This window comes from Cyclopterus lumpus, chromosome 20 (assembly GCF_009769545.1).
Source record: "Cyclopterus lumpus isolate fCycLum1 chromosome 20, fCycLum1.pri, whole genome shotgun sequence".
NCBI classification, from domain to species: Eukaryota; Metazoa; Chordata; class Actinopteri; order Perciformes; family Cyclopteridae; genus Cyclopterus; species Cyclopterus lumpus.
The window spans coordinates 11,578,916-11,597,232 of record NC_046985.1 but is presented as its reverse complement, the minus strand read 5'-3'; the positions used below and the strand labels follow the sequence as shown (position 1 = coordinate 11,597,232).

Below are 18,317 nucleotides of genomic sequence, written 5' to 3'. Positions count from 1 at the left end.
ACTTACAATATATCCAACAGCGATGCTCTTTAAATAAGTCACATTATTGTTTGCCCAATATCACTACGAGTGCAGTTTTCTTTTTTGGATCAACCAATTACATCTTTTTAAAAGAATGCGTCATACCGAGCAAAAAAGTTTCTGTCCCAAGTTTGAGCAGAGTTGCTTTGAAGAGTTTTCTAAATCCCTCCTGAGCTTGGACTCCTTGCTAAAAACATCAGGCTAAATTAGGAACTGCCTGAGAGTATTCTCCGATATGGAGGATACCGCCCTTGGTGTATCTGCCGTGCCCTCGTGTCTTAAAGGATCAATCAAACAAGCACATTTCCCCATCTGGTATCTACTAAAGTATTTTCTTGAGGTTATGAGATATCCACGGCTAAACTTCTGCCTTTACTCTAATACAAGGGAAGTGAATGGAGGTTTGCTTATAGTGTTGGTGGGATATTTTCCCCTTTTGTCTGTTTGTCTAATTTAAGTTATTTTGCTCGCCCCAATTGTGTGCTACTGTAAATGAGGACCTTATTTTAATGCTTTCATGTTATTGCCAAACAAAGCATTTCTCACTGTTGCACAGAAAATATTAAATAATCGATACTCAAGACAAACTTTGACAAGATAACAAATGGTATCCTCTCACTGCGTGCTCAAGGGCAGCTCTGTCAGCATACATGTGTACTGTGTCTGATCTAATTTCACAGCAATATAAATTATAATTCAACGAACATAAAAAAAACAAAAGGAATACAATATAATCAACTTAGGCCAAGGGTATTTCAGCTCATCCTGCACACTCCCTTTGAGTACAACAAGCAGAAAAGTTTTCTCAATACGCTTTTGGATAAAAAAAAAAAAATGAATCATTGCAGAATTTTATTCTTTAAAGCAAAAGTTAAAACAAGCTCTGGATGTAAGCAAAAGGTCCCCTTTGGGGCAACAAGACTGTAATGGCTGACAGCCCAAAACTCTTTCTTCATAGAAAGATCATATATTTTGCATCACAGAGAGCTTTGAACCCAAGTGTGGGGGATCATTTCAATGGACTTCTGAAGAGGCTTAGTGTCACCAGAGAGGGACGCAGAGCTGATTTAGAACCCTGAGCAAGTTGCAGTGAAAACCATGTACAGACACGCATTTTAAAATGCAGACGAAAGATGGTAGCACAATATGCACTGTTGCTATATGAAGTCCCGTACATACTGTCTGACATGTGAGGAAAAAAAAGAGATATTCCTAATTTTTGTTTCATATTCTGGTCCTTCCTCCCAACCCCAATGGGAAATCATTAGTTCCAGCCTTCTAAATATGCATATGATTAATTATGCATCTTGTTATCACTGGCTAATCTGCATAGGACTCATGTATAAAGTGCCTCTCATTACCACTCAGAAGGCCATCTCACAGGTGTGCCGAGTAAATATACACACACGCACACAAAAACAAGTTAATAAACAGGGCTCGAGGTGCACACACACACACACACACACAGGCTTGTTGAACCAAGCACAGAGACAACAGCCTGCTTCCTCAAGTGCATAGACTCCCAGAAGCATACGCACATGCACACACAGACACAGAGAGTGGACACTGACCAAGAAGAAGACAAACCCACTGACAGAAGGTCCAGGTTTCCTTCGCACTGATGACCGGTTGGTCTGTGCCAACTCATTAAGAGCACAGCTGGCCATAAGGCTTAAAGTGGGGTAAGACCACAGCGGTCGTCAGACGGGTGTCTGATTGGATTTCCATACAGTGTTCAAGAATATAAAAAGCTCACTGTGGCATTCCAATATATGGAATTCGTCTATTTGGGCTATTTTGGACCAATTTTACCAGCAACATAACTAGGAGACAGTGGGTCTAATGACAGAACCACAAACAGAATAGTTTTAAGGGCCACATACGATTTAAAACTCACAATTTTCTCTGAAGTAGAAACCACATTCCCCAGTGGTCTAGCCCTGTCGTACAGGTCATGTATACATAAGTATACTTATAGTTTGCTTCTCTCCACAGATGAAAAACACTTTGACTTAAGAATCATAAAACCTTCATCTGAATTATTTAAAATATGATGTAGAAATAAGCTAAATAAAATATGTGACGATAAAAACAATGCAAAGTTGAAATTCTGTTCACAATACCATCATTATCATTGCTTGACAATTTACAGAGTTTCTTTGATTTTATGTCGAGGGAAATTCTTCTTTTTCATCTTTGGCAACAATTTTGTGAACGACAATTACAGGGCATTGATTATCCTGATGATTAAATCTCACAAACATGCACCTTTGCATGAACAGGTGGAATTCATCAGGCTAAAATGAATAAACAACAACAAGTTTATGCGGTAAAAAACGGTTTGGTAAATCTGATTTAGAACACCCATTTGAGCAAAACTCACACAAAACTCAAGTTTTATCCATAGCCATACAAACACATTCCTGCAAGAGGACCATTGTTGTCTCTCTTTCTCCTCATCACACGTCTATTTTTTCGAGACATTTGAAGAATAGTTGTATTAATCGGAGTCAAGAAAGAAGTAGTGTGTTTTTAAAGAGACGTTTTTTGTGTGACAAAAAAAAAGTTAATTGTTAAGAACAAAAAGTTTTGCACTTAATATGTCTGAGGAGATCTTCTTTACAGAGCCTACAAAGTAAAGTAACAAAGAAAGTTGGAGATTAATTATTGTCTGGAGAGCATTAATCAAATGCTAAAAATGAAAAGAAAGAGACTCACCCAGATTCCATTTCAGTCCAGTCGTGGTTGTTTGGCAGGGGCCACCCACTGGAATGAGGCTGCACCAGTCCCCCTCCAGGCCTGTATTCACCGCTAGTCTGTGACTGCCCTGCTGACACGTGGGAAATGAATGAGTGCTTTTCTGTGCATGTGTGCCAGCGCTGATGACAGGTGGAAACAATGAGATAGCGGGGGAAAAAAATGAAAAAGAGAAAACAAATGTGGCGCAAGACTTCTTAGATTTTTCTTGCCCCAAATGAGAAACTGAGCTTCTCTGCCCAGGGACCAAGGCTCATTAAAATAAATGATTGCTCATGTCAGTGCTGCAACCCATTTTCAGTTGCTGCTTACACTTAAAAAAAGAAACCTTGCCATTTTGAATTTTAGTACATTTTACTGTGTGTTACAGGGAGTCAACGTATTTTTAAAACCGATCCATTAACAACTAGTTTCTCACTCGAAAAGCAGGTAGTGTTTGTAGAGTGTAGTTATGAATACTTAATTTCAAGTTGATGTGTTCTACAGTAAATTGTGTGATTGTAGCTCATAAATAAAAGTATATATTGATGATAGTGGAGGACGGTTGACTTTGTTCAGAAGTCTTTTCTAATGATGCGTAAGGAACAAATTAAACATTTTTTTTGAGGAACAGTTTTTTTATACAAAGTACTCGACAAAGAAAATAAATATGAAAAACATTTCTAAAAGTCACAGTAGCCCTTTGAAAAACCAAAGCGTAGAGGTAAAAAAGCATTACATTGTGTAGGTAGGTGCAAGGCAGTGTCAGACTCTTGATAATGAATTTGCTCTGAATGTACTAGTTATAATAAAGCCTGACCCTGGAATGTAAAAAGGTCAAAACGAAGTTCCTCTCATTCACAGCGTATTAAAAAAGATACAAAGAAACACCTCAATCTCATTACAGCACATGCACAGGTATTTGGTAAGTCAATGCTGCATCCGCTGGACACTGCCTGAAATATTAACAACACGTTTAATATCCACCTGCTACAATTGCCATGTATGCTCAAACTGCCATACACCCAAGCATAAACCATTGATAGCTAGAATCTAGCTTTTAGATGACTGATCTACATCCATCATTTAAAAGCATCAGACACACAGACAAATACAGCAGAGACAGGCACACTCAATTAGGAGTTTGAAATCTTGAAATTGTTTAAAGCAGAGTTCCCTTAGCTTGGCTTCCTAGAGCTGCGAAGCCAGAGGGAAGGAAAAATGCTAAGCGTTGGCACCTTTGGTCTTGGGGAAACATCCCCGAGGTTGTTTTCTAAACATAAACACAGTCTCTTTGTGTAAGTGTGTCAGGGTGAGAGTGTGTGAGGAACAGCGAGAATAGCAAACAGGTGCACGTGCACACACACAACTCAGGATACAAACGCTAACTGCAATAGCAACTTCTTAGCCTGGGCACAGAAAATAAGAGGGATGAGGATTGAACTCTATGGGGAAAGTTTAGTTTTGAAAAAGTTTAGACGAATCTAATGCAGTGTTTTGAACTTAAAACAACAGATGTATGAGAAAGAGAAAACCATGTGATGAATTTCACAGTATAACATTGTTGAACAATTTTTTGTTTTCATTTCGTCATATATATTAAAGAAAAACGAAAGGCAGGCATTTTAGCAATGCTACCATTAAAAATGAATTACATTGTGTAATATGGAGGTTCATGTGCACAGTAATAACTGAGCAATAGGAATAAGAAACATAAAACAACGTAGTCGTCTGTCAGTGTCTTTCGGCTGTACCTAAACTCAGGTGCAGCCCATTACCAATGCCAGCATGCTAACACTCCTTTGTTAAAGCAAGTGAGATGTTTTCCATGTTCATCAACTTATCGATTTTAATGAGACATTAAATGTATTTAATAAGAAAATAATAAGTGTTGTCATGACTTTTCCTAAAATGTTACATCAATAAGTCATTAAGAATTAACACCATTACCTACAAGTCATTTGGTCCTGTGTGTTGAAGTTCTCTCTGCTGACACACTTCTGAACAGCCAATCTGGGTCAGTTCATATATATATATATATATATATATATATATATATATATATATATATATATATATATATATATATATATATACATATATACATACATATATATATAGATTTGAATGCCACATGGTTGCTAACTTTGGATGCGTTAACATACCTCAAGTAACACACTATATCATTTAAATCAGCTCTTGCACTGACAAGTTTCACTCCTCAAAAGGGCATCATGTAAACAAGCTCATACAGTTGAGTTGGAGTGTGTGTGCACTAATAGAGTGATTTACAGCACGGGTTGGGCTGACACAGCGCTGTGCATTGTTTGTCCCACAGAACTGAGAACAGGCTCTCTCAAGGATCTTCAGGGGATGGAACACTAACTTTAGTAAGTGTGGCTATGCGTGCCCCTTGTGACAAAGATTTAAAAGAAAAACTAACAAAACAGATGAACTCAGTGCAACCTTTTTTTTTTTTTTTTGGAGTAAATTTAGCGTCACCTTGAGGACTAGACTGATTTAAAGATCTTCTTGTCGTGTAGGGAATGAGAATAAACAAACCTGAAGCCCTCGCAGTGTCCCTAACCATAATTTAATAAAAGACGTGAGACTTATTCCCAAATTCAGCATAATCACATTTAAACAACTCATCTGGGGAAAAAAAGCTAAAACAAACAGACAAAACTCTGATTCAATCATACATGTCTGGGACTTGGACATCTCTGATTAACTCAGGAATGAAGAAGCATGCCTGTGTAATGGAATGTTGAAACTATAAAAATAGCTTTAAGGTTATCTCAGCAATATTTTCAGGTGACATAGTCCTCACAGCAAAATGGACATAAGTGGTAATTTATCTCTGGTCTTTGTTTTGCGTGTGATTGTGTTCAACTGTCTATCGAACGTGAACAACTGTGTACGTGCTGATTGTACCGCCGTATCCCAAAGCTAAGCACGTAACGAAGCTGTGATTGCATGGAATACGGGTGGTGAGGATATTTGGCAAAAGTTGTAAACACTTCAATTACAGATGTAACTGGAACAAAGAGTACTGGGTCTTTTGAAGGTTGCGTTCACCTTCATGTACAGGCGTCTGCGTTCATCAGTCGCTGGCGAATTGGAGCTGCGTTGACAAACGAGCTTAATTTACCCCTTACTAAAGTAAGATTAATTGGAGGTGTCGAGGTATGAAGCAGCAAATGACAACGCGCCTTTGGAATAATGACAAGAAGTAGGGCGGGAGTGCAAGATAGAACGGTTTACTTAGCGTATTACAAGGTGTCATCAGGAAGTGTGACAGTTAGTTGTTTGTCCTGAAGATTTTGCAAATAAACAACACAGGATCTCTCTCTCTCTCATTATAAGAGGAGAGTGTGTTGGGATTGCGGGGACACTTGAAGTGATTATTTAACAAAGTATTCAACACTCCAATCAAGGTGGAAGCAGAGAAGCAAAGCAGGGAAAAGAAAGGTTTTGAGAGAGAACAGAAAATGAAGACAAGGACTGGAGGAGGGGGGGATTCCAAGGGGTATGAGAGCAGAATGTGTGTGTCATCGACTGTATATAAAGATGTCTTGTGCAAAGAATTGGTTCTGTTTGTGTACTTTCAATACGCAACTTCAAATACAGATACAGCCATAATAGGCAGCTTCATGAAAAGTGAATTACTGGGAGACTAACAATTAAAAAGGATAGATGATGCAGCGACAAGTTTATAAGTGCAACAACTTCACTTTTTCAGTTGTAGTTCACTACACCTGTGGGGAAAAAAATGTCTATGGCCTATGTGTGTTTCTAATACACTCACAGGTCTGAGAAGGCATATTAGGCTGGTCCCCTGTATCATCAACAGGGGAAGTTGTGTCATTGACAGAGAGTGGTAGAGGGTCTCAACAGATGCCATGGTCTGGTCAAATCTGCCAGCCAGACCGCCCAGTGTCACTATGGCATCCACCTAGAAAGACACACAGACATTAATAAGACACAGAAAAACGCAGTGGTTTGATATACTGGACTGGTTCTCTGGCAGAATGCTGTAAAATGACGGCAGAAGTGTTGGCAGAAAAAAAAAGAAACAGAAACAACATTAAGTGTTAAAAATGCATGTACACGTGAAAAGCCACAATATGTTTTGCTCTGAGAAAGTGTGTAAAATAGACCCCACCAATACAAATTTGGCAACTAATTGTGGGAAATGAGCATGGTATGTAAAATCTAGAATGACTGCCTCTTGGTTGAATGCATCCATCAACCATGTCTGTCCAAAATGTCCCCACTTCATAATTGTATCCGAATAGATATTTATGTGATATTGTAATAAATAGCAAAGTAAGTATCGACTTAGGGCAGAAAATGTGCTTTTTAAAATCACGTCAACCTTGAGTCCAAGTGGAAGTTTGGGTCAAATTTGAACATAATTCTCTCAAGGCATTCCTGAGACATCGGCTTCACGAGAATGGACCGGGCAGATGAACGGATGGACACCGTACACAGACTGAAAGTAATGAAACTATTGAATTATTGGTTTTGGTCTTGTTATGGAATGGTGTTGACAATAATACAAATATAGAATATCGTTCACCTTTTATATAACAAAATAAACAAGTACGAGAACAGATGCCATTGGGACACGTAAACATCAAAAGAAAGAAGCAAGCAAGGACACCGCACATTGAGAGAGAACTGAGAAGGTGGACAAATAAACAATCGGTGGTAGATCATAAAATGAATTTGGACAATTACAACAACATCAGTCCTTTGAGTTAAGAAGTGGACAAGTAAACAGCAGATCAAGTAAGTTGACGACTTAAACTGATGCCATTTCCTGCAACCTCACAGCTAAAATTAGGTAATTCTTCACGTTGAGCCAGCAGTTCCTTTACATCCAATATTTACATCTCTCAGCAGTTCTAACCTCGTAAAAGTCCCAGAGCAGTCAGGCACCAGTGCTGACAGACTTAAAACCCAACAGAGTCTAGAGGGCAGAGGCGCTGTCAGAGGCTGACGACCGACAGTCACACTAGGACGGAAAAAACGCACCAAATACCATCAATCACACTTTACTTCAGTGTTTTCAATTCAACCACCTACTGCAAATACATGAATAAGTAAACAGCACGTAAGAGGGAAATACACTTTCTATTGCTGGGCTGCAGCTAAACATTAGGCAGATACAGCACACATGAGCAGCCAATACACATGTTTCCTTTTGTGGTTTCTAACTTTGAGAATGTACCACTCTTACCTCGAGAGAGATGCGTGAGTGTTTTCTTCTAAGTGTATGTGCAAGCATTAGCCCACTTGATAAGTTACAGCACAGGAAACATTAGTATCACCTGAAAATCCATCTACAAATATTTTTTTTATTTCCTGTTTACTACTTCAAAAACCCGCCAATACCTCAATGTATTCAACATCATCTAAAAGGTGAAAAAGCTCTGATCAAACTGTAGTTCCTTACTGTACATACTGGGAACTCACTATTTCCCCAACTGGATCTATTGTTACTGACTTCCTGCCTCAGGCGATGGAGTGAAAACACGTGCTGAGAGATTGTGGTTATTTAAACATCTGGCTGACGCCCTCACATGCATAGGCTTCACCTAAACTGTAAACAGCAACACTTGGTAGACAAATGAGAGAGAGAGAGAGAGAGAGAGAGAGAGAGAGAGAGAGAGAGAGAGAGAGAGAGAGAGAGAACGAAGTAGAACAAATGGAAATCTCCCAGTCACATATATATATATATATATATATATATATATATATATATATATATATATATATATATATATATATATATATATATATATATATATATATATATATATATATATATATATATATATAAATAAGACAGCCCTTTTCATAAGATTTATAATCATGAACATGTTCAAATGGAAAATGAAGAGAATTATTTACAAAATGTTTCGCCTTTTTGTCCATCCACTAAACCATCTCCCAAATACATCTCTGATTTCCTTGCCACCTTTGTTATTGCTTACTAATAAAAAACATCCACACAAAAGAATGCCCTGAAAGGACCGAGTATCAATCAGTTCAAAAGTCGCCATAGCCATAACCTCAGCGAACAAAGCTGAAAGAGGAAAAAGGAGCAATGACGAGAAGGAAAAAAAAAGATGTTCAGTGCTATTGCGTCTGATGACACACTAGCTTGCTCAATCTTTCGCTTCCCATCACACTTTTTGTTGTCAGCTACGCATGTTAAACTCCATACAATAGAATTTCTATGTGTTCCTATTTCATGTTTGTTTAATAAAAACAAAACAAAAAAACAAGCAAGGAAAGGAGAATCTCACGACTGAATGAAGAGAATATAACAAGCTGGCTCAACAGATACCGTCTCCTGATTGGCTGGGGGAGACAGAGCGAGCAACGCTGGCTCGGAGATCAACACCAAAAACCTCATATCCATTTATTGGAGATGATGTCAACAGATAACCAGAGAAAAAGAGAGAGAAATGAAAGCAGTAGTGCCGCTTACGCCTGCAACGGTGAAGCAACGGGAGAGAAGCCAACTAGGACAGAGCTCTGAGAAGACAAACAGACAAGCACACATAAATACACCAGATGTTGGGCTGCAGCACACACTTCAACAAGTACACACACACACAAACGGATACCGAATGCTCACACACACACACACACACACACGCACGCGCACACACACACCAGCCTTTCACAAACATATGCACGATGTTGATAGGCATATAGACACGCATTGAGATGTAAACACACACACACGCGCATATAAATATATTCACACACACACAGACACACTCATCCACCCACCATAATCCTCCGATACCATTCTTTGGGATGTCAACCAACACAATACAAGATAAATTCTATAAATCAAGCGCTTAGATGTGCAAAGGAAAACATTCGGGGGCTAATATGTGGAATCTTTAACAGCCAAAACAGGAGCACAACGCTCCGTAACCTGTAAATCCCCCTGGTCTTTATTTATTTAAAAAGAAGTGAAAGTAAGCAAAAGGGAGAAAGAAAAGGGATGACAATATAGGATTAGAAACGGTCTGCTTATATAAAAAACATACACTAAATTGTTAAAGGGAACAAAAAGGTCAAATAAGAGTCATTGTGGGTAAAGAAAAGAGGAAAAAGCCAGGTAAACAAACCAAAAAAGTCATCATCAGCAATTCTTATAGAACATCAAGAAACTGATTGCCAGGCTCTCCTATCTCTTGCAGGCAGACAAACGGACAAACACTCCGCATCAGTCTAAAAGGCAAAGCAAATATTAGCCGCGCCACGGAAAAATGCTCATGGAAGGACAAAAGTATATTGTCTCTTTAGGGTGAAAGCTGTGTGACAACACGCAGACTGTATGAGATGGCGTGCATTTTCGTGTGTGTGCCAGCATCTTCTCCATGGTCTTTCATCAGCTCCGAGAGGTGAAGTGATTGTGGCTCTTCGCCAGTGATTGGAGCGACACTCAGTGTGCTGCTTAAAGATTCTGATAGTGGAGGAAATGGAGACAGAGCAAGAGCGTGAAAGAGGGTGAAGAGACAGACACAGATAAACAGACAGATTCGGAAATGCTTTACACTTTGAAAATATCGCAACGAAAGTATTTGATTTTAAATCTGGCAAGCCTCGATTAACCGTTGCATTTAGGTGGAAATGCGGCTCATAATATTCCTATGAAATTTTTTCCAATACTCATTGCTTCGGGGAATGTTGAGCATGCATGCAGGCTGTTTATATTCATACACCCACACACACCTCAAATCTGCCCCGAGTCAACCACATTCTAACACTGTTGACCTCTGAGCCGCTCATCCTAAGTAACTGAGGACTGAATGTGTTGCTAAAGGCACTAAGCTATCAGAGGCTGAGTGAGAGGAGAGCTTTACTTATTTAACATAGTGCTGGTAGTCCTTTTGATAATTGCAACAATACCCTTTTTAAAACAATGTTTTTGACAAAACATTGTTTGTTTGTTCTTCCCCAGGCCAAGAAATAGTCCTTGTTAACTTGTGGTTAACCTTCAGTAAATACATAATGTGAGTATACAGTGCATCCGGAAAGTATTCACAGCGCTTCACTTTTTCCACATTTTGTTATGTTACAGCCTTATTCCAAAATGGATTAAATTAATTATTTTCCTCAACATTCAACAACCCATAATGACAAAGTGAAAACTGTTTTTTGCAAATGTTTGCAAATCTATTAAAAATAAAGAACTAAAACATAACATGTACATAAGTATTCACAGCCTTTGCTAAATACTTTGTTGAAGCACCTTTGGCAGCAATTACAGCCTCAAGTCTTCTTGGGTATGATTCCACAAGCTTGGCACACCCATTTCTGGGCAGCTTCTCACATTCTTCTTTGCAGAACCTCTCATCCATGTTGGATGGGGAGCGTCGGTGCACAGCCATTTTCAGATCTCTCCAGAGATGTTCAATCGGGTTCAAGTCAGGGCTGTCTCTGTACATTGCTGCATTCATCTTTCCCTCAAACCTGACTAGTCTACCAGTTCCTCCTGCTGAAAAACATCCCCACAGCATGATGCTGCCACCACCATGCTTCACTGTAGGGATGGTATTGGCCAGGTGATGAGCAGTGCCTGGTTTCCTCCAGACATGACGCTTGGCATTCAGGCCAAAGAGTTCAATCTTTGTTTCATCAGACCAGAGAATTTTGTTTCTCATGGTCCTGGTCACCTCCCTGACTAAGGCCCTTCTCCCCCGATCGCTCAGTCTGGCTGGGCGTCCAACTCTAGGAAGAGTCCTGGTGGTTCCAAACTTCTTCCATTTCCAGATGATGGAGGCCACTGTGCTCATTGGGACTTTCAATGCTGCAGACATTTTTCTGTACCCTTCGCCAGATCTGTGCCTCGATACAATTCTGTCTCGGAGGTCTACAGATAATTCCTTGGACTTCATGGCTTGGTTTATGCTCTGATATGCAGTGTCAACTGTGGTACCTTATATAGACAGGGGTGTTCCTTTCTAAATCATGTCCAATCAACTGAATTTAGCACAAGTGGACTCCAATCAAGTTGTAGAAACATTTCAAGGATGATCAGTGGAAACAGGATGCACCTGAGCTCAATTTTGAGTGCCATGGCAAAGGCTGTGAATACTTATGTACATGTTATGTTTTCGTTCTTTATTTTTAATAGAAAAAAAAAAAAAACTGTTTTCACTTTGTCATTATGGGTTGTTGTGTGTAGAATGTTGAGGAAAATAATTAATTTAATCCATTTTGGAATAAGGCTGTAACATAACAAAATGTGGAAAAAGTGAAGCGCTGTGAATACTTTCCGGATGCACTGTATTTGAGCTTAGCTTAGGACAGAGTCAAGCTAGCTGTTTTCCCAAATGAACAAAAAGAAACTGTGTGTGGTGTGTGGTGGATGTTTACCTGTAACTGTCGTCTATGAATTTCCTCCACCATGATCGCGAGGCACTTGGTAAAGTCCGTTAGATCCTGGTCAGCTGTTTCTATCAGATTGCACCCCTACGCACAAGGAAAAATGGAAACACACATGCAGGCAACAAAGGCATAATCAGATGGATGTACACATTGCCCAGATAGCAAAACAAAAACCCAGGCAGAGATAAGGGACAGGCGATAACAAAGCACAGAAGAACAAAACGAGATAGAGATATGGAGAGAGGTTTAGTCTTGTCTGGCGGTCTGTGGGCTGTGTTGCTGAATAATGTAGAGGTTCCAGTCAGTGGCCCTAAACTACAGTATCCAGGTAAACAACCAAACGCTGAACTCTGGCGTTCTCTCCTATGTCTCCTTCTCTCTCTCCATACACTGCACAACTGTGCCACACACACACACACACACACACACACACACACACACACACACACACACACACACACTCTGTGCTCCGTTTGATCCCATACATCCTCGCTCCCCACCTCTTCCCTCCATCCCTTGTCTCTCCCCCTCCCTTTGCAGATGCTTTTCTGTTCTCTCCTATCCATTTATGCAGAATAATTCACAGTTTTTGACAATTCTCTGAAGGAACGCCTCAACATTTCCCCATTGTTCTGCTGCTTGAGCATCGCTATGAAAGTCTGTTCTCTCTAACGGGAAAAAAAAAAAAGAAAAGGTATTGCTTTTTTCTTCTTTTTTCAGGCAACCCGTGTGATATTTGTGAAGCAGGACTAATATTACAGGCAGCTAAAGAGAGAGGGGAAAAGAGTGAGGGGAATAAGGAGGGTGTCAACCCATATCGTTGTGTGTATGTATGCGTGGGATGGTTGTGTGTGTGCATTGTGAAGTATTGGATCTGCATTTCAAACTGTACACAGCATCAGAGAGGGGCTGATCACAGAAACGCACAGCACAAAAGACGTTCCTTGTATGCATCACTTATTGAACCTCTCCTCGCAGGTACTGGTTTGACATTTTGCTTGTTTTAAATTACGGCGAGTCCACTTCATCGAAGAATTAGCATTTTATCTTCATAACCTTAGTGTAAATATGTCTATATGTACACGTCTCTTGCACAGCCAGGGATGTCATCAGAAGACTCTTAAACCCGGACTGTGTTTATATATATTTTAAGTAGAACACATCAACATCTTATGTTAAAATGCGTTTCAAGTAAACACACAACTCATTTAAAGATTATTGTCTTTTAAAGTCTTATTGTAGTCTTATTTTGTGCATTAAAAGTAAGGCAAGCTCAATAGATATTGTTGAGTTGTAGTGGATTTTATGTATACTTGCACATACAAATTAATACATTAAGATAATTAATTTGGGATATTATGAGGAATGTATTATAAAGCATAAGAGAGGATCACTGTTTTATTATTCTGTTTGTTGATGACAAATGTGATGACTAACTGTATGATGAGAATGCATGAGAATGAATGATCTTTTATAGTTAAAATGGATGCCGATTGAAACCTGAGATGTTGCTTTTATTCTGAAGGCAGGATAATAGGTTTTATTCTGAAGGGGAACCCCGCCAGCTTATCGATTAGCTTAGCGAACAGATCGGCGGCATTCTTTGAACTGGCCAATGGAACTAACCTTTAGGTGTGAACTCATTTGCATAACCAATAGTCTGACTAATAGTCGAGACCTTTGTTCTGGAGTCAGAGTTCTTTGGTTCGGGATCTTGAGACCGCCCCGGGCTCTACGCTGCGCCTGGCTGAGAGAGCGGCCTTGGGAGCAGCGGTATCCGTCTGTGGAGAGCGCTCCCTTACCGTTATCTGTCATTATCTTTGCCATTAAATATTGTTAAACTTTAATTCATTGAATCCTGGATTTCCTGCGGCCACGGGACCAGAGTTCTGGACATATCTTTCAATATCTAATAGTGATTACCAGTCTTTTTTGCTGGAGACCCATTCATATGAATAAATATCTCCTGGCAACTCCTCATCATAGTTTATGTTTTTAAGTTTTAAAAGAGCACATCAATCAAGAGATGTAACCCTCTCAGCATATTTGATTAAATTACAGAATTCTACAAGAAGAAAGCCGCGATATCAGATTTGGTCAATTTCATTTCTCTTGTGACCACACAATTTATGTCCAACATCCAACAATTTCGTTGATCAGTATTGTTGTCAGAACAGTGGTAACACTCCCAACAAGCTACACCATTACATCTTTAAGTCAAAGATGATTATATGACCAACAGACCAAGGAAAGGTGTTCAGACAGAGAGGTTCAACTGGTCATGATGGAATATATTGTATTTGTTAAAAGCGAAACCCTTGCATGTTCCAGAGTGAGCAGTAAGTGAATTATACCCATAACAACTCATACATCTTGAGTGCACTGACATGTCAGATTGCACATTTACACCCACTTGCAGGTGGAACTCCCGGAGAGTCTCGAGAATACGAGCCACTGAACCCTAGTCTCTCTGAGTAGTCACTTATTCACACACACACACACACACACACACACACACACACACACACACACACACACACACACACACACACACACACACACACACACACACACACACACACACACACACACACACACACACACACACACACACACACACACACACACACACACACACACAAACAAACAAACAAACAAAAAGCTCAAGCTGAGTTGATAGTTTGTGTCATGTAGAGATGCTGATGGTCTAGTTTGCTGAATCCAGTGACAGTGACAAGGGTAATTTGGGAAGAACGAGCGGCTATATTCAGGATCAAAGTGGTTTGCACTGCATCATTGAAAATACTTCACAATGTGCAGCTAAAGTGATCCGCCAGCAACTACTTGTGCTTTAAGGCAGCGCAATAAAAACAAAACAATGCTTCGGGTAAATTCAACTGCTGTCAAACACTGCTCTGCAAGAAGATGTCTTTATAGTCGGTGTCCCTTCGCACCAGATGGGGAAAGATGATTTATTGGGTAAACTATGAAACAGAAAAGTTCCTGCTTGTGTGGACAAAAGTACACATCCTCAATCAATGTTGGAAAAGTAAACTAAATCAAGTTGTCGACATGTCAAGGTGGTTAAGGAGTCTTTTTCATTCACGTCTGCGGAAAGTCCTATTGCTTTTTGTTTGCGTGTCACCGTGTGCACACCTGTAGATCTGAGAGTGCAAGTTGTGTTCCACTCACCTTGTCTCCATAGAATGCTTTGACCTCGTCAGTAATGGAATCAAAATCCCCACTGATATAGTCGGGGAGAAAGCTGGATGCGAGGATAGAAAGAGAGGGTGAGTGACAGAGGCAGAGGGTTACGATTGCAAGAAAGACAGAGAGTGTAAGGCAGAGATAGAAGAGAGAAGGGGAGAGAGGACATCGGGGCATGTGTCAGCTCTTTGATCTGTGCAGCGAGGGAGTGACGCCGCCGGGAGAAGACGAAGAGACATGAAGACTGACAGGGTGATTCTCTGTGGCAGTGAGCCTGGCCCTGTCCCTCTCTCTCTCTCTCTCTCTCTCTCTCACACACACACACACACACGGCTGACTGCCGAGATCGATGTGAAAGCACACGCACATACACAACCAATTCCTCTCGCACGCACACAAACACACACACACACACACACACAAATAAACAGAGCATGATGTACCTGGTGTTTGTCAGATATTGGCCTGTTCCATTACTCTGAATGACTACATTCTCCATTAGAGCTGAGGACCGGTTTGATTACGACAGGTCACAGTGCAATTTGATTTGATTTGAAACATGTGCTCAATCAATGCAGTGTATACCGTAGGAGGAAATGGTGAGATAAGGTAATACAGAAGGTTTTTAGGAATAGGTCTATTCATATGGACTGCTGATATGGGTTTGAGGACAAAGGAGTAAAAACACGACAGACTTGTGTGCTGCAGAACACTTCAATTTCAACATTGACGGTGAACAGTACGGTGAACAAAATTATGATACTATGAGCCAATATCATATACAGTCCTGTTCTATGATGTTTCTGGTTTGAAAAATAAATGTTTGTAAAATGCGTTAAAAACTCATTTTCGTATAGATTTGATGTTTTTATAGATCTTCAGTCCATCTTTCTGAGGGAACATGCTGATTACGACATTTCAGTTCAGTTTACATATTTAAAGCTCTAATAAACGGGGGTAAACTGGGTTTAAATTGTGTGCCGATTAAGAACCATAGTCCCCCTCTATATCAATAATTAAGAGTTGAGCTTTGTTTATTAGTGCATATTTCAGCCATTTTAAATTAGAAAATAAATGAGCCGCAAGAGTAAAGTATATATTAATGTTGACAGTTATTTTACAGTTAGTATGCATTACACTAATGTAAGTTAAACTTGGTGATAGGTTTGAATAATTGTTGCTTGCTCATGTAAGGCGACTGCAGATGCACATTTTGTGTATAACCGATTATAAAAAAATTAATTTAAAAAAATGCAATTTATTAGCATGAAAATAAATTCACAGCCCTACTTCCACATGGTTTATGACCCAGAAATGAAGTGAGACAGATTATCAGTTGTTGACTACATAAACCTGGCAGAAATGCTATGTTAATACATGCAATTAAGAGGATTACAACGGAAAACTAAACTGGGCTGAGGTTTGGGGAATATACGTGCATGTGGGCGTTGCAATCTGAAAACAAATAACCCACTGTACTTTATTCATCCAAATACAACTGTGTTAGGAGGCAGCCTCCATTCCCAAGGTGTAGGAATTAACAAGGTCTCTAGCAGATATCAATGAAAACAACCAAATATCTTCCAGACACTACCGAGTGGAACCTTCCTGTCAGAAAGAGACAGATAGCTCTCTGTTTGTTTATTTATGTGTGTGTGCGTGTGTGTGCGTTTATGTGTAAAAAGCAGGACCACGAAGGGATGCGTTTACCGCTATCTATCTAGAGGCATTAACAGGTCGATTTCATGGTTGGTTGGGTGGTGCATTTGTTTGTGTGTGCGCGTGTGTGCGTGTGCTCCCCAGCAAGAGGCGAGAGCGATGTTCCGGTCGGTTGAAGAAAGAGATACAGGGGGATTATTCCCTCCTTCCCTACTCAGTGTTCCCATTCACACCAAAAAGATACAGCAAGACAAACAGAACAGCAATTGTATCCAATCTACCGTCACACACACACACAAACACACACACAAACACACACACCTACCACAAGCATGCGTAAAGTCAATCAAGCACAACTCTACCTGAGCTGGGAAAAAAAAAAAAAAAAAAATGTGATCCAGGTAAAAACTTTCTTTGTCCAAACAAACACATTCACAGGCACTAAAATGTGCACATGCACACACTCTGCAAATAAGAACGTACACGCAGGCACATGCACACTACCCCGCGTTATAATGCAGGACGTCACAATTGCATCTCTATTCAGAAATAACCTTCATGTGACAGATGGGACAAGACGTGACAATGGGCCTGATCAGAGAGACATACAGACACACACACACACACACACACACACACAGTTGTGACCTGCGTGCGTGACACTATCGGCTGATAGTAATTGACCAGGCGAGGTTCTAAATTCTGGATTTGTGTGTGTGCGTGCAGCGTAAATGCTGTTTGTGTGTTTGTGCGCTGTGTGTCTGACAGTCTTCACTTCCACATTAATATTAACTGACACTTTAATTTGGATGGGAAATAGAGCATTTTACCGCCAGTTTGTCTGAGTACCGGGTGGCTGTGTGACCTTTGCCTGTGTTTGCGTGTCCCTCTCTCTGCTTCCTCCTTGCCTGCCTTTCCCCCCCCTCCTTCCCATGCTGCCTTGGGAACCTCCTTGCCTCCTCGTCTCATTTTAACTCAGCAATACTTATTTTCCTATGTAACCGAGGCAATTTCCGTCATCCTAACCACTTCATTTGGATGAAAAAACACTCTTTCACTATCTTCCATCAAATTAAGCCTGTCCATTCTACCATATGGCCACTTAACTACAACAGAATGTTTTCTTTTTATTCTCTTGCTCCCTTAGACCTTTAAACATCTCCGGAATCACAGCACGACGGACACTCTTCTCCCTTTTCTCGTATTTCAGTACTTGAGGAGATGCAGCTCTGATCACTCTCATCCCTCCCATCTCCCAATCAGAAGAGCAA

General features: G+C 40.1%; 1 protein-coding gene across 2 annotated transcripts in view; it reads right to left on the bottom strand.

The window, feature by feature from the left end:
* The window catches only part of tpk1 (thiamin pyrophosphokinase 1), a 62,172-nt gene that overhangs the window by 18,695 nt on the left and 25,160 nt on the right, over nucleotides 1-18,317 (bottom strand). Inside the window, exons 5-8 of one of the 2 annotated variants that reach the window (XM_034560066.1) lie at nucleotides 15,373-15,445; nucleotides 12,169-12,264; nucleotides 6,566-6,712; nucleotides 2,740-2,851 (exon numbers count right to left, since the gene is read on the bottom strand). In XM_034560066.1, the coding sequence (XP_034415957.1) occupies nucleotides 2,740-2,851; nucleotides 6,566-6,712; nucleotides 12,169-12,264; nucleotides 15,373-15,445 (428 nt within the window). The remainder of the gene's footprint in view (nucleotides 1-2,739; nucleotides 2,852-6,565; nucleotides 6,713-12,168; nucleotides 12,265-15,372; nucleotides 15,446-18,317) is intronic. The other variant, XM_034560067.1, reaches the window with a different exon arrangement.